Source organism: Argiope bruennichi, chromosome 10 (genome assembly GCF_947563725.1).
Source record: "Argiope bruennichi chromosome 10, qqArgBrue1.1, whole genome shotgun sequence".
NCBI lineage: Eukaryota > Metazoa > Arthropoda > Arachnida > Araneae > Araneidae > Argiope > Argiope bruennichi.
In genome coordinates, this window is record NC_079160.1 from 18,384,476 (window position 1) to 18,401,832 (window position 17,357).

At 24.7% G+C, this 17,357-nt stretch overlaps 1 protein-coding gene across 1 annotated transcript in view; it reads left to right on the forward strand.

Moving 5' to 3' along the window:
* The window catches only part of LOC129988318 (DNA topoisomerase 3-alpha-like), a 30,412-nt gene extending 15,318 nt beyond the window's left edge, over positions 1 to 15,094 (forward strand). The window contains exons 15-29 of the mRNA XM_056096522.1: positions 521 to 590; positions 1,702 to 1,730; positions 1,820 to 1,878; positions 2,836 to 2,899; positions 3,331 to 3,421; positions 5,752 to 5,851; positions 7,138 to 7,211; positions 8,380 to 8,456; positions 9,685 to 9,982; positions 11,482 to 11,591; positions 11,849 to 11,978; positions 12,713 to 12,787; positions 13,403 to 13,545; positions 14,480 to 14,581; positions 14,979 to 15,094. Of these exons, the coding sequence (XP_055952497.1) occupies positions 521 to 590; positions 1,702 to 1,730; positions 1,820 to 1,878; positions 2,836 to 2,899; positions 3,331 to 3,421; positions 5,752 to 5,851; positions 7,138 to 7,211; positions 8,380 to 8,456; positions 9,685 to 9,982; positions 11,482 to 11,591; positions 11,849 to 11,978; positions 12,713 to 12,787; positions 13,403 to 13,545; positions 14,480 to 14,581; positions 14,979 to 15,013 (1,457 nt within the window). The 3' untranslated portion in view covers positions 15,014 to 15,094. The remainder of the gene's footprint in view (positions 1 to 520; positions 591 to 1,701; positions 1,731 to 1,819; positions 1,879 to 2,835; positions 2,900 to 3,330; positions 3,422 to 5,751; positions 5,852 to 7,137; positions 7,212 to 8,379; positions 8,457 to 9,684; positions 9,983 to 11,481; positions 11,592 to 11,848; positions 11,979 to 12,712; positions 12,788 to 13,402; positions 13,546 to 14,479; positions 14,582 to 14,978) is intronic.
* The last annotated feature ends 2,263 nt before the right edge of the window (positions 15,095 to 17,357 follow it).

A 17,357-nucleotide genomic window follows, 5' to 3' on the forward strand; every position in this document is an offset into this window, starting at 1 on the left:
TATTATTATTTATGTATTTTGCATTAACAAAAACTTTCCTGATACTGCATAGCAAACATTAATTTTTTAATCGTGTTTTTCTTCTATTGAATATTTATAATGCATATATTTCTTATCTACTGAAATTTTATCACTGACTCCAATTTGTTTATCCTTTTAATATCATTCCAAGTTTATTTAAATTCTTTAAATTTGATCATTTTTATGTTGCTTGATTAATCCCTATTCTATGTGTATGAACCACTTTTTAAAAATTTAAATACAATTAACATTGAACACTTTTGATTTTTAAAAAGAATTTAAAACATATCCAGTTTTATTTAAAAATTGAGACAATTAAAAAATAATTATGTCTTTCTTCTCTTTGTCTCTCTCTCTCTCTCAATGCCTATATTGATTCTCAGTTATATTTATTTGCTTACTTTTCATAATTAATTTTAGAAATCATACTTTTGAGTGTTTGAAATAACATTTTAACCCAAATATTTTAAATCATGCTGATTCATATTTTCATTTCTAGGATATGATTTGATGGGGCTTCATTTATCAAAACCTAATTTGAGAGCAGAATTAGAAGCAGATCTTAAAAGGTAAGATTTATAAAGTTATCAATTAAAAAAAATGTTATAATTTATTATTATTTTTATATATATTTCAGACGTCTTTGTCATGCCAGTTTTGCTCAGACATTTAATATTAAAAGAATAATTTATTATTAATTACAGTGTTATGGATGACAGTATTATTAGTCGAAAAAATTTACCACTGAAATTATTTTTGTTTTTGACATATAATATTTGTTTTTTCAAAATCAACTTGGAGCATTTGTATAATGATAGTTATTTTGAATTTAAAAATTTAGATTGTTGATTTTTCTATTTTATTATTAATGCTCTGCTGATTTAGATCAAATTTTTAATAACAATTTTTATGCTGTTTAGTTAATTTTAGTTTCAGCTATATATTTAAAGTAATAAAGTAACTATGGAACCCATATTTAACTACTGCTCCTTTCTTATCATCCCCCCCCCATATGAAAGCTTGTAACCTCTATATATGTGATCAATTGTCATCTGTTCTCCATTTTCAAAAGCACTACTTTATTGTGCATTTTCTATGGGGGGAAACTGCTAAAGTGTTCTCCAGCTAATGTACTGATTTTTTATATTTTTTTATGAGAAAGCTTAATCTTTTTCCCAGATTTGTCTTTAATGGTCTTCTACCTCCTACAATCCCAATCCCAAGGAATCAGTTTCAACTTAAGAGACATTGCTAAATTCTCAGAATGTTCTTTCCTTATTGTTCAAGTTTAATTGAAACATGTACTTTCTGTTATTGTGATAAAATGCTGTTCATCAAAGTTAGTTGTCATGGTCATATTACTACTATTACTATTGTTGGTGAGCAGCTGATTATTGAAGGGAGCTAGTTATTTTTAATAGCTAATTATAGTAATTATAAATAGGTAGTACTGATTGAAAAATAAAAATCAAATACTAGGAAGAAATCCCATCAAGTTGGTGAAAATAACATACATAATTATTACAATCAATATAAATAAAAAAATTATGAATAGGGATTTGTAAATTGTGGTGAAATTATTTTTAAGAGACCTTCTTAATACTGTAATATTGATTACAATTTTAAAACTATATTGCTTTTTATTATTATTATTATTTATTTATTTTTTTTTTTTTTTAGAATATCAGAGGGTACTAAAGATCCAAAAGGTAAATTCTTATTGTGATAATTTTTTAATGTTTTTCTTTTAATATTCTTTTTTAAAAATGTATTTTAAAGCAAAATCTTTTGATTTTAGTGGTATTGCAAGAACAAATTGCAAAATACAAGGAATATTTTCTTGAAATTGTTAATCAAGTGAGTTTTAATATATTAATACTTTTTCAAATATTTTAGTAAAGTATGAAATTTATGAAAGAAAAAGTATCCTTATTTATGGTAGAAACTTTACAATTTTCAGCTAGCACCACTAATGACTTACATTTTTGTTTTATGTTAGCATGATTAGAAATAAGATTACTTGGCAAGTCAGGGAGTGTATTTATTTTTAAAACACTCATAAATGTTGTTGATATCTTTTATGTAGAGGCTTTTATTTTATTTTGTTTATTTGAACTAAATTACAATAGAACATTTTTACATTTTTATGTTTAAAAAGAGATTGTCAATTGATGTATTAAGATCTGATGAGAGAGAGATGTCAGATGATGTAATTTAAACTTATCTGAACTTTAGGATTTTGTTTAGTATTATTAGATCTGAAGGTTAGATAAAACCAAATAATATTCATACATTTTATTTATTTTTCAAAGTATAATTATTTTTATATTAATTAAGTGCTATTTGATTTATTTTATGATTTTATATGTGTCATTGTAAAATGGAATAGTTTTATAATTTAAATACCAATATTAATATCTTGTTCTATGTATTTAATAAGATTTAAATATTTATTAAATTTAATTCATTATTTAAAGTTAGAAATACTGGAAATCTGTAGATATTTTCATGTCAATTACATTTAGTGGAAACATATGATAGTTTACGTTAGAAAATATAAATAAATTGTCATTTTTTTATCATATTAGAAACTCATATTTTTATATCATTATCCAGGAAAATTTATAGGAAATTATGCATAATATTATACAAAGTATGGTAAATTATATTTTAATGTTAATGTATATTAATTAACAGATAATTAGTTTTAACTATTTTTTGATACTGAAATTTTCATATTATATAAACAAAATTTTTGTTTTATTTCTGTTAAATATATTTTTCAAACCAGTTATTATTATTTTTTAATTTTAGGCTGTCAAATTAGACAGTGCTTTGGCCACTTACTTTAATGTCACTCCTGATACTGTAATTGAAGGTAAGCAAGCAATTTTTGAAAAAGACGAAGGACATTATGTTTCAATAAATTTAATTGTAGGCTTTAAGTCCTAATTTTGACTCTATAGTTTGTTATATATTTTAATGTGATATCTCTTAAAGTATATATTTGTTAATGAATATAAAATAATTTTTCCTTTATTATATGTATATCTTACATACCTTTACTATTAACTCATGATTTCACTGTGTGCAAATTAGTTTACTTTTTGAAATCAAAGTTAGTAATTTGATTTACCCAGCAATATTAGCGAACAAAAGAAGCTTATAATTAATGGAATGTATGCTGATACAGTAGATTTTTTCTCATTTTTTGTAATTTCATCTTAAATCATTGATTAATTCATTCTGTAAGTCATTATTTTGTACAGTATAAGTTAATTTTTTATTTCACATTAAATTTTTCTGTAGAAAATACTGCTCCTCAACTTCTTCCAGTCATGAAATGTCCCAAATGCTTATCTGGTGATATTGTTGTACGAGTTAAAAAAGACAACAAAGGGTATGTATTTTTTTTCTGCAGTGGTAATAATTCATGTTATACAGATGATTTTGAATTTGTGGTAGCATGTTTTACATAAATATATGATCATATAATTTTAAAAAAAACTGCGATAGTGTCATCCAATCTTAATATTCAGTCTTACAGATTGAAAGAAGCTTATAGAAGCTTGTTCTCAGAATCAGAGAACTAGCTTGTATATACCCACTGTGATTATATATATGTTAATTTAACCTTATATTTTTAAAATTAACATATATTTAGCTTTTCTCTTATTTTTGTAATATTTAAATTTGTCAACAAAGTAGTGAAATTTTATATTAAATGCTTATGATTTTTAAGCAAAGTGTTTGAGAAAACTAAGACAGAGAGCTAATTTCCTTATCCAATGTTTTCACTTTCAGATATTTTTATTTCCTTAGTAGGGAGAATATAATTGTTTCAGTGAACTGTGATTCTTTCCAGTAGCAAATTCCACATGCACAATTATAGAGTGATAGCTCTTCTTATCATGAATATAAACTGATTAAGGCATTATCAAGACATATAGTACTATCGACGTTAGAAACAGATTTTCAAATGTTTTTCCTTCATGGAAGAATTTTCTGCAAGTTTGAAATTTCAAAATTTATAAAGAAATGAAGGATAATTGACAACAAATGAATGGATAATTAAAAATAGCTCTTTATAACAGTTTAAATTTGGACTGAATTTCTTGCAAACCAAATGATTATTCATTATATTTTGTTATAAAAAAATAAGGATTTTTTTTTAAAAAAATTCTTTAAAATTTCTGTTTTCCTATAATATTATGCATGATCCTATAAGAAATCATGAATATTGGTTTATAGGATCATGACTTAGAATAAATATGGGTTAGCTTTAAGGGAGAGAATTTCTTAATGGTTATCAGTAAGTATATTCCTATTTAATAGTATAGTAAGTATATTCCTATTGTCATAGTGTGCCTTTAGATAGAAGTAAGGGAATAAATTAGTCCTTTTTCTTTCTTTCATCTTGACTATTTCAAACTAGCGAAGATCAGAGCCTAAACTCTGCTTCTTAACACTAAGAAAGCAATAAAAGATTTTTCTGAAGTTGATTATATGAACTAGAATAGGCACTAATAGCTGCTTTGATTTCATTATATAAGGAAAGTGGTTTTCAATAAGCATCAGTGACGCATTTGATGAAGCTGGTAGCCATAATTATGGTCCTAGGAAGTAAAGAAATAATTCTAATGATTAAGAAACAACTAATCATTTATTAAGTGTTTAAAGTTGGACAACCTCAGTTACTTAAAAAACTCAAAAGCAAAAATGTATATCTAATCCATATTTCTTATAAAGTAGATAATTACATGCTTATGAGAGTAGACAATGCAAATTTTCTTAAGTACTTTTATTTTCAGAATAGTCTCATAACAAGTGAGAAATCAGTAAAAATTCAATTAGTTCTCTCCTTGCAATTCTGTATATTATATCGCAAAGTGATAAAAAAAGTTACTGTATTACAATAGAAAATTTAAACTAGCCATATATATATATATATATATGGAATTTAATTATGGGAGTTTAACAAAATAAAAGTTTTACTGGATGATCAATGTACAAATCCTCGATTTTTTACAAGAAACAAAACAATTGATATTTTTTTTAAATAATTTTTAATAACAGTTGTCATTTCATCATGATATATTAGTTTTAGCATTACATTTTTTAATTAATTATTGTAATCTTATGCTACAAAATCATTTGGTTGTGCAGCCATAACTGAATGAATCTATATATGTAGTAAGAAATAAAGAAAAAGAACTGAAAACAAATAACACATGTGAACATTTTGTTAATATTAATTAAAATATTTGTTAATTTAAAATAAATATAATATTAGCTTATTAACTAAATATTAAATTATTCTGCATTAATGAGAATGTCAAAAAATGTAAATAGTGCAAATATGTATCATTGTATAATGAAAGGTTAAAAGTTATAGCAATCATGTGTTTATATTATATGAAGATTGATAATGATTTTATATATTGCTCTTCATAATGCTGCTTATTTAGACATGGCTGAAAGTTTAAGATTTTTTTAAAAAAATAGAGAAATATAAATTGCTCTGGGAAAAATTATTTAACAAGAATGTATGTTTTAATAAGCAATTATTTTATTTATTTTAATGCATAATACAAAATTACTTTATTTTTTGTTATTAAAGATTATTTTATTTAATTCATTTTGAATTCTTTTACATTACACAAACTTTGCCAAAAATGTTAATTTTGTTCTTATTTATATATATTTTTGATTTATTTTAATGCGTTTCAGATTCTTTTTGTCATGCATGTCATATCCTAACTGCAATGCTGTGATGTGGTTACCTGACAGTTTGGAACAAATATCAGTGACTGATGAAGAATGCTCTCAAGTATCTTGAATTTTATTTATTTTAGAAATTACTTTATTAATTAAAACATTTACTTTCCTCTCCATATTGTTTTTGTTTTTTTTATGGATAAACTTTTAATTCTTGTAAGTGACCAAAACTATTTTGATTTGTAAACTTAAAAAACTGTAAATAATGACTTATTAAAAGTGTTTCAAATGTATAGTGCAATAAAAATTCTTCTAAAATCACTTATTTTGATATTTAAAGAATTTTTAATCTGAACATTTCTAAGAAAATCGATTGATCACTATAATGAGATGAATATACAGAATGGAGAGATGTTATTGAATCATTTAAGAGTATTAATGCTGAAAGAAAGAAAAAAAAATATTTTTATGCAGTTTTCATAGGTTTTAATATCCGATATTTTACATATGACCCCTTGTATGCAATTTTGAATGTTGATAATGCTCAATTTTTAAAGAATTATTGTATGCAAGGGAATTTTTAATGTTTGGGTTATAAACACTATTATAACCCATTAAAGTTCTCAATTGCATTTGGAAATCTTTGAACATGATCCACAAATGCAATACCTGTTATTATGTATTTTTTTCCGTCTTGAAGATTAATACTTGACCAAGTTTTCATTTAAATATTTTTAATGACATAAATAGATAACTTATTTTTATTATACAATATTTTAATACATTTTCTGTCTGAAATGCACAAATAAATATTACTATATTTTCTTAATACTTCTTTCTACATGAAAGGTGGATTAATTTACATTTTTCAAATTGTTTAGTTTTCCATTATAGATAAGAATATAAACTTATTTTAATATATAATTTCTGTATGATATCTAAAAACTTTTATGAAGAAATTTTCCCACTTAGGAGGAGGGTATCTGAAAAATGGAAATGAGAAGCTACTAGTATGATAGTTGGTTCTTGTTTCCCCACTGGGTAAAGTAATGGTATTGGGATGGCTACCTCTATACTGATGACAGGGCATAGCTCTTATAGAAGGAATTGCACCAGTACCAGTAATACCCATTAGAACTCAACCTTAGTTTCTGCTAGTGTTTTCACAACATGATAGTCATACTGTTCATTCCAAATGGTGGGGCAGGACTGGGCTAACTCTTTTGAAGTTTTGGATGAAATTATTGTTTAAAAATTCTTAATATTATCAGTTTCTTTGATTTTAATAAGAAGTATTTTTTTTTTAATTTGGAAACTTTACTTTTTACTCTAATTTAATTACTGTTCCAATTTTGAAATAATTTTTCTGAACTATATATTAAAATAAATGTTTTCTAGTGTCATCCAAAGTCAATAAAAAAAGTGAAGCTCAAATTCAAAGCTGGAACTTTGATGCCCTTCTATCCAGATGAGTATGTGTATACCTCTAATGTCTTTGTTAAGTGATAAATTTAAAAGGGAGCTAAAATTAATTTGCGATTGGTTAGAGATATAAATATTTGCATGCTTTCTCATTTTAGTTCAGATTTCAGAGCAATTTGTATTAGTTGTTTAAATTCACTTTGACTAGTAGAATTTGATATGCATATATATAATGACACAATCCCTTAAAAATGCCAATTAGTAAAATATTTCTCTTACATTTATCTATGTACACCCAAGTTCTAAACCTTTATCTACAAAATTTGCAGGCATAAGCTGCTGTTAATTTAGATATAAACATATCACAAACATTTGTTTCAGAAATATAACTTTATCCAATAAAAAAAAATCATTTTAACTACAAGAAATGTTTTCAAATGTATGTAATTTTAATACAAATTCACTTGTATGCAAGTAAAGTTAATAGAATTCAATTTTGTATAGATAATTTTAAACAAGCTTCATAAAAATTTTAATAAGAGTTAATAAATGCATTAATATTTTCTGATTTTATCCTTTAAAAAGTTATTATATGTCCATTATTTCATTGAAATAAGGAAAGAGGTCTAAGTCAATAAATTTGTCTTTTAATATCACTGCAAATTTTATAGATAGGAACATGAAACTTTGATGTTTATAAAAGAATTTAAAATAAACAACTTATTAATAGGCCTTTCCCGTTTTAGAAAGTATCTAAAAATTTAATTTTTTTAACTTTTTGTTATCAACATTCATAAAAGCCAAAATGTATTTACATAAATGTCCATTTAATTAAACTTTGTAATTGGAATTTTGAATTACATCTAGATATAATATTTAAAGATATAATGTTTGTTCCACTTTTTCTGAGTACAACTATGTTGCCTTGATAGAAAACATTTTTTTAAAGGAAAAAAGTCAACATTTTTCAAACTTAATTAATACTAATGCATTTATTAAATAACAGATTATACATGAGAGCTTTGAGGTAATTGCTTCTATGTAATTCAGCGCTATATTTTAAAATATTAATTTTTTTCCCTTTGTACTCATATACATGCATAAATCTGCTATCAGTAATTGTAAAGAAGCCTGCAAAGGCCAATAAGTTCAAATATATTACCTTTTTTTTCTGCTAACTATTTTCATGTTAATAATTTATATTTATTTATTATTCAGGTTTGTCAATTGCTTAGGAGGCTGTGAGCCAGATCTTTTAGAAATGATGGGATCTCATCCTATTATTCCCTCCCGAAGTAAATTTATATTTTTATTGTATTTGATGTTTTCCAAAATATAGTTACGATGGTTTTTTGTTCACAGCTTTATTTATGTAGATATGCAAAAACTTTATATTCTTATATGTAAATTTATAATGTAAATAATTAATTTCTGTTAAATCATAAACATATTAGATATTCACAAAAAAAGTATATTTTGAATAACTAGAATATTCCGAATACAATGAATAAAAAAAATTAATAATTTAATTATTACATTAAATGAATATATAAAATATTAAGCTATGAATTAATTGAAAACTGTCCTTAAAGGAATTCTAGTGTTCTTCATAGATAAATTAAGACAGATAATTGACTTATATCCATTGTTACTAATCTTTTATTATTATTATTTTGTTGTTGTTGTGTGTAGACATCTAAAATATAATGTTGATACTTTAAAATCAGCTACAATCAATTCAGCCAAATGCCAAATTACATATTTCATATCATTTACAATCCCTTTGGTTGGTGTTATAAATGTTTTTGGCCAAAAACAAACATCATTCTGACTTCTATTGATAGCTGACAAAATTCTACATAATAATTAATTTCAGTTAAGAAACTTAGCTGTATACATTAATTCTTAATGAACAGCCATTCAAAGTTTGAATACATTTTTTTAGATATCCTATACTGTTGCAACTAGCTAATTAAGCGTGAGCTATTTTTAATTATTTTCAACAGATTCTGCCTCTTCTCTTCCTTTTAATGAACAGATTTTTTTAATATCTGAAGGGACATTGAGAATAAATTTATGAACACCACTCATCATTTCAATCAGCAAACAACATTTGAAAAACTTTGTCAAGAATGTTTATAGTATATTTTCTTAAAAGCTTGGGAAGGGGGGGGGGATCAGATATGTAAAATATTCATCTTTCAGGCTTTGATTTAAATAAATATGATAGTTAATATGACCCATGAATTACTGATAAATGCATTTCAAATTATATTTTTATTAACAGAAAATTGGCAAATATATTAGTGGAATTGAATTTAAAATAAAATGCAGTTTTTCTCTAAAGATAATTAACTTTCGATTATGTTAAAGGCGTGAATCATAATTTAGAAGAATAAATAGAATTAGTGAGAAATTTTATATATGCTAAAAAAATAAAACATTGTGTCATTTCAACTGATGGTACTTTTTTTAAACTTTTCCTTTTATTTTAAAAACTGACCCTTATAAATTTTTTTATAGATTCTAATAGTAATTCATCAGCAACCTCTTCATCCAGAAACGCCAGTTCTGATAGTGGTTATGAATCAACTAGTCATGGTTCCACTAGAACCAACAATCACTTTTCAACAGGAAATTCAACATTGTCCAGATCACAATCACTGATAAATAGTGCCTTTTCTCGGTCTGACAATCATCCTTCATCTGGTTCTTCCAATCCTTTAAGATCACAATCTGTCTCAAATAGTGCCTTCATGGGATTTTCAACATCTGATTCCAGACAAACATCTTCTACTCAAGCTCCGAGGAATCCTTTTCGGTAAATATATTCAGTAAACATTTTTGGAATTAATAATTTGTTTTATATTGGACGTGGAAACAGCAGAATCACAGTTAACACATTGAATATCATATCATTCATTTATAAATGATGGTAGCAATTTTTTTAAAATTATTATTATTATTTTAAAAAAAGATTTTGCCCACAAGGATACTTAATGTCTCAGACCTGAACATCAAAAGTATAAAATAAATAAAGACAATTGTTTTTTTAATCAGCCAATGTATCTTAATTAATATAATCATTCATTCATTAGATTTAAAAAATATGTGTAATTTTTATAGTTAAATTTAAGTTTTATCCTTTTTAATTAATTGTGTATCATATCGATGCAAGACTCATAGAGATTTGTCTACTGTTTGATATTTCATTTATGAGTTGTAGAATCAAGAACTCAAAATTGCTTTTTTTTTTCCCCCCCTAAAAGATAATAACTTTGACATCTGATGATGGAACAAATGTATTTGAAATTTAGGGTATATACTTGAGGAAAGTTCAAACTCTTCTTAATACAGGAATTTTTATTAAGAAATAGGAAAGTTCTTTCCTCTTTTTTTCAAATGATCACGATTATAAGATATGTAATCTCAATCTTTTTTTTTTTTTTTCTGTTCAATGTGCATATGAGAAACTGAGCAAGAATGAGGAGTAAAACAATCTGCAAGGTGATTAATTGAGAAAAGATTATTTAAAAGGGAGGTCTATTGGCTCATTGCTAAGGGTTTTAGTGGTGCAAGAGCTATTTTGTTGGCGAAATGCATAATTATAGAATCCTGTCTATTAGCACAATGGTGTGTGGGGGGAAGAGGGTTGCCATATGAATCTTTACAGAGATTTGAATCATTTGGTTATCCAATAAAAATCTCCATTAAAATTGTATTTAGAACCATAGTAAAAAACATCTAATAGTTATTAATTGTAAATTAATTTAAAACTATTAGCTTTTAAATATAGGCTGAAAATATTTTTGAGTTTATTTCTCAAATTGTATTGTCGAGAAGCAGCCACTTCGCCTTTAGAAATTTAATTAACTTAAAAATTCCAATGAATATTTCATATTCTAATTGTCTGTGATTTTTTAAAATATAAAACAATATTCATATATTTTTTTAATATACAAAAATTGATGAACTTTCGCTTACCATTGACATAAGAAAAATAATTTCATAAATAATTTCCCCCTTCAAATAAGTCATTTTCCCCTTATTTAACTAAATGTTTTTTATTTGTGTAAAGTTTTTCAAGTATGAATCGCTAAATATTATACAAAATTAGGTAAAGCAAGACTTTTATTATTACATGTCATATGTAATTTCATTTATGAAATTCCATTTTTTAACAAAATTATGAAACAATTTTTTATATATATATGGAATGGATTCATTTGAAAACTGTGAAAAAAATGTAAAATGTCATTGTACTTATTTTTACCGTAAATATGAAAATTTTATTAATAAATGTTATATCAATTCTAATAGGCCTGTTCCAGCTTCTAATAATAGACCTGCTTCATCTAATGATGATATTGTTTGCAATTGTGGCAAAAAGGCTATTGTTTTAGTTGTCAGAAAAGATGGACCAACAAAAGGTAAGATGAAAGCACACTATAAATATACAGTTAAAGTTCTGTATATATTTAAATAAAACATAGTGTGCATCCTATTTCACTTCAAGTTACTAATATAAATGCTTAAAGTACTTACTATTATAATAAAATTACAGCAAAAAATTTGAATGATAGGTTACTAATTTATAAAGGGTTTTAAATTTTTAGGGCACATTAAAGTGTAATTTCACTGTTCATATTTACAATTTTTGTTTAATTCTTGTTTATTTTTGACACAGGAAGACAGTTTTACAAGTGCCCCGAAATGTCTGAAAATACTAAATGCAATTTTTTCCTATGGAAAGATGAAGAGAATTCTGCTGAAACACAAAACCCATTTCCACAAGTTCAGGAAAATTTTACTTCTAGGTAAGAACTTCTTGTTCTGCAAAATTAGTTTTTATCAATAGGATTTGGGAAAATTTAACATTTATCAAAATCAATTATATTAAAAATGATGATTATTTAAAATTTGATGAAAAATATTTATTTCCTCTTACAAATCTAATAGTCTAGTCTAGTAACTTTTTAGCAAAATATTTATAAACCAGAACTTGTTATAAAAGGCAATACCTAATTTTAAGGCCTATCTGACACCTAAACTTTACAACCAAATCTAAACTTTAACACATTAGAAGTAGTATTTCATAATTGGAAGCATGATTAAAACTTGTAAGAGGAAAATAACTAATAATAATTATTTAAACACTTTTTGAATTCTATAGCAAAATCTTCCATAAATGCATTCATTTGATAATGGATATGAGATTGTTGGAGATTACAAAATTATATAAGATTAAAGTATTTTCTAAGAGTAAATGTTGCAAAGCTTACTTTCAAGACAAAATATGACATTAATAAAACTGAATATTTTTCCATTTACTGATATCATATAACATTATTTTAAAACCAAAAGGAACATATATGTCTATAAGCAATTTTTCTTTCCTATAAAATTATAATTGTTTGTTTTTAGATGTATAATTTAAATTTTGCGAAAGTATGTAAACATGTAACTGATTCTTATTTGCTCATATTGTCTCTCATATTATATGTTTATATTGTCTCATTATATGTTTATTATTTTATATTATATTTTATAGGTTTCAGCCCAGTTCTGCTCAAAATGAGAATTTAGAGAATGAAACTCTATGCAGATGTAATCTACCTGCGAAATTGTAAGATATTTATTCTCTTAACCCATCTTTAATTATTTTTACTATTTTTTAAATCAATTTTGATATTTTCTTAGATTAAGTAAAATAGCTGATTTTTTTTTTTTTTTTTTTTTTTTTTTATCATTGATTGTAATATTGGAATATATTTTCCTATATTCGATTTTTAAAAATAACATTATTAATGCAAATATCTATATTTAATATTAATAACTGATAAAATCCTTCTTTTTAACATTATTTTTTGACGTAATCAATATTTGTGGTTTTAATTATATGAAACAATTTATACTTTAACTTCAATATTATTTATTTTCCTTTATGTTTATCATTCATGACTTTCTATATAAATACTTATTAGCTAAAAACCTGACACTGTTCTGTAGATTTCAGTTTTTGAAAAATAAATGTTATTGTAATGATTAATGAATTTGCATTTATATAATAATTTTATTATACTTCAAGCACTTTTTGTATAAATTTATTATTTATTTTATATCTCAGCTGGACATAATTCATTATTTTATAAAATTCATCTTTTTTGTTCCATGACTGTGTTATATCTATGGTTAGCTTTCTTTAATATTGCAATAAAAATTATTGCATGCAATATTTTAGAATGACAGTGAGAAAAGAAGGACCTACAAAAGGAAGACCATTTTATACATGCCCTAAAGGTCGTGTGGAGGGCTGTGGTTTCTTCAAATGGGGTGATGCAGATGGCTCACATATGAATGCTTCATCAAGTTTTGAATCTGGTGGTAAGTTGATTATACTATGTAACTGTTGCATGTTTAAGATATAACATAATTTATTCATGTTGCACTGTAGTATCAGTCTCATACAAAATAGAAAATTTATTATTTGGGTAGAATATTTATTTTGGAAAATGTAATAAGAGGATTATTTTGTATATTGCAACACAGAATTTTATCAGGGAAAAAAAATACTTAACAAAATAGATAATTTAGCTTTTCATGAACATATGAAAAAAATGTATTGTTATTTTTTTAAAAAGTTCTGTTTCCTAAAATAAAATTAAAATATTACTCTTAAAAATTTTGTTAAAACTAAATGTATATTTTAAGGCAATAGTTATTCTTGATGAAAACTCCAGAGTTGATATGAAGGAAACTATTTTTAATGTTGTGAAATATTCATTCTTTATTTCTGAGGTTGAACAAATACAACTGCATTAGAAAAATGTTTCCTCAAATTACTTTATGCCTTTAGATAAGAGAGTATAAAGTAGATACTAGAATGTGAGAGATCTATTGTCAAATATGAATATTTTTACTGCAATCTCAAAAGTTGAAAAGTAAGTAAATTTAAGAATATTTAAAACATAAGTAATAAAATTATCTTTGAGAACTTATATCTAACAGATTTTTTTATAAGAATTTAACAATGTGAAAGGAAGGTGTTGTGAATATTTTAAATGTCCCAATATTGTTTTCTTGAAGAATTTTTGTTGAATTGCATGACAAATTTGATATTGAAAAAAAAAAAAAAAAAAAAAGTGGATTGCTACTTAGGGTTATTTTATTAGCACTAAAACTATCGGACCTGATAATTCTAGTGTTAATATTGAATAATTTGAAAGTTATGCTTTATATGGTTTAAGAACCATCAGTTTAAAGACAACAATTACAAATGGTTCATTACAGTTTTCCTTAGAGTGTTTTCAATTTGTAGGTGGGTTTAATCATGGAAGTGCTGCATCATCCAATAGGAGACCTGCTAATTCTGATGGTGGCCCTCCAAGCAAAAGAAAATGTGGTATTTGCAGCCAACCAGGTAATATTTGTAATATGTAAAAAAGAAGTAAAGTTTTCATATTTTTTTAAGCTCCTGTCTTTTAAAATATCACTTTTCTGTACTAAAACCAAATCAGTAAATTAGAGTGGTTTTCTGAAGAAAAATCCACCAATTACTGGCATTTCCTTGACAGATTGACATAAAATAACAAAATTCAAAGTGTCACAAATCAGTCAGTTTTAGTTGTATAATAGTGGAATTTTTTAAAAACTCAAACAAGATAAAATATAATTATGTAAGGCATGCACTTTCAATTTTAAAAATGCTTATTTCTGATTATTTAGAAATTAGTGATTAATCCATGCTTAGAATATAATTGTATATAGCTGAATATTTTTAAATGCTAATAGAGATTTTTTTTTCTCTTTTTTTTTAGGTCATAATAGGAAGAAATGTCCACAAAATAGATGACCTATATAAGTGTACAAAATATTCTTTCAATTGTATATATGTATTATAGAGACTGTAACATAAAGATTTTTATTCTTTGAAGACTTGCTATCATTCAAATTCAAGATAATAATTTTTCTAATAATTCTTTAAAAGTTCGCAACAGTTAATATCCTGAAGCTGTACTACTGCAACACTTACTAGGTATTCCCAAAAATTGTTACAAATAAGCATACAGAATAAAGTCATTTTTACATTACAGTTTGGAGTGGCAACCTGATACAGGAAACTGATAAATAACTTAAGTAAAAGAAAAGAATACACCAAATATAGTTTACTATACAGATTTAATGAAATATAAATTCACAATAGTTGAATCATTGTGCTATAATGAATTTGTATTCCTATAAATCTGTATAGTAGACTTAATCTGATATATTCTTTTAATTAATTCATTGTAGCAAAAAGCTTTCTATAGCAAACACCCTATGCAATTTCCACATACAACTGTAAAAATTACTGGTTTCTTTATGTCTTTCTGTATACCTTTTGAAGTTTATAAACAATCCTTTTAGAACCTTCAAAGAGACAAAACTTATTACTCTAAACAAATTAAGAAGTAATAGCTTAGAAGTTTCCGTATATGTTGAATTAAAATTATGCATCTCTTCATTGTTTATTTCTATAGCTTTCCACAGTAAAATAACAAGTTGAACAATAATTAGTATCCTTTAAGTAATCTATAAACTATATTAGATATGACACAGGTTTGAAACCAAAAAGAATTGCGTAAACACCGAGAAGTAAAATAAAACATGAATACTAAAGATTATCACAAGAAATGTTGGAAGATATTAAAAATATAATAAAATTATTACATAAAAGAAAATTAATCAATTTCAAAAATGCTGAAATTCTCAAAATTGTGTTGTGTTTGTATACACGAATATGAACTACCAATTACACAACCAGAGTACTGTACTCTTGTAAACTGTTGTTGCATGTTAGTTGTTTAGGTCAAGAAAATTTGCCAATTTTTCAACTTGTGGAATAAAAATGATTCCATGTTTTAAGTTAGATACTTTCTCAACTTGTTTTTCAAAAAAATTAGCTAAAATTTATGTTGCAGTCAAGATATTTTACAACGTCAAGTTTATAATTTAATGTTGAAATTGAACAGACCAAAACCTAATTTCTTGTCCTACCTTAGTACTCAGTTTATGTGTTAGCAATGTCAAGCTGAGAAATACATGATACAAAAATAGAAATCATTAAATTAAATTCAGTAACAGAAAATACAAAAGGAAATAACTTTTGCCAAAAGTAAGATTCTTTAAGATTAAATAATTGCTTTAAAAAAATCTTAAAACAAATAATTTTACTGGTATTTAAAAAAAATTAATTATTTTTAGGTTGAATATTATATTTTCTCCACAAATATTTCAGAATATAGTTAAAAAAATCAAGCCTGGTACAATTTTGTTTTCATTTGAACAAATATATTCTTAGTACTATACTAAATGAAATAAATATGATCATTTGAATATAAATAGTATATGAAAGTGAAGTTTATATATAGACATAAATATGGAATTCAGAAGTGAAACTAACCATAAAAAAGTATAAAGTTTACAGAATATATATATATATATTCAAAAAAGATATTAAATCCAAAATGAGGGCCGTAAGATTTGCTTAGATAAGATATGAAGTTAAATATGGAATTGTTTACGCCACAGGTTGATTTTTAAAAAGATGTTAGGCGAGTATCAAAAATAGGCAAAAAAAACATTCACAGTATGTTGGTAAAAATATCAGAAATTGATCCAAGATAGAAAAAAGGATTTTTTAAATTAGTTTAAAATATTTATTTGATTATTAACTATAGTTTTTGAAAAAAAAAATTCTTTAGCATAATGCATTTCAATGTTTTTTTAAAGGTATAAAAAAAAGTAACTTATTTCAAAGCATATAAGTAAACATTGAAAAAATGTTATTTCATGAATTTCTAGAGAAAGGCATTACTATGGAATGAAAGTTGTATTAATTTCACTTCTTCAAAAATTTTAAATTTGGATTTTTAAAAAATCTTTCTTCTTTCAAAGCAACTGGGCCATTTACATTTTCAGTCATTAAATAATATAAATAAGAATGAGGTTCAAGTTTTCATTAACTTATTAAATGTATACTTTTAGCTTTATAAGACTTATACTATTTAGATTTCTTACATACTTTATGAATGATTGTCTAAAAATAGTCAGCAAAATCACCTTTGAGGATAGGTGTTTTCTTACCAACTGTCCAGTCAATAATCATAGAAACTGTTGAATTTAACCAATGTCAAGATTAATTTTTTTTCTAAGAA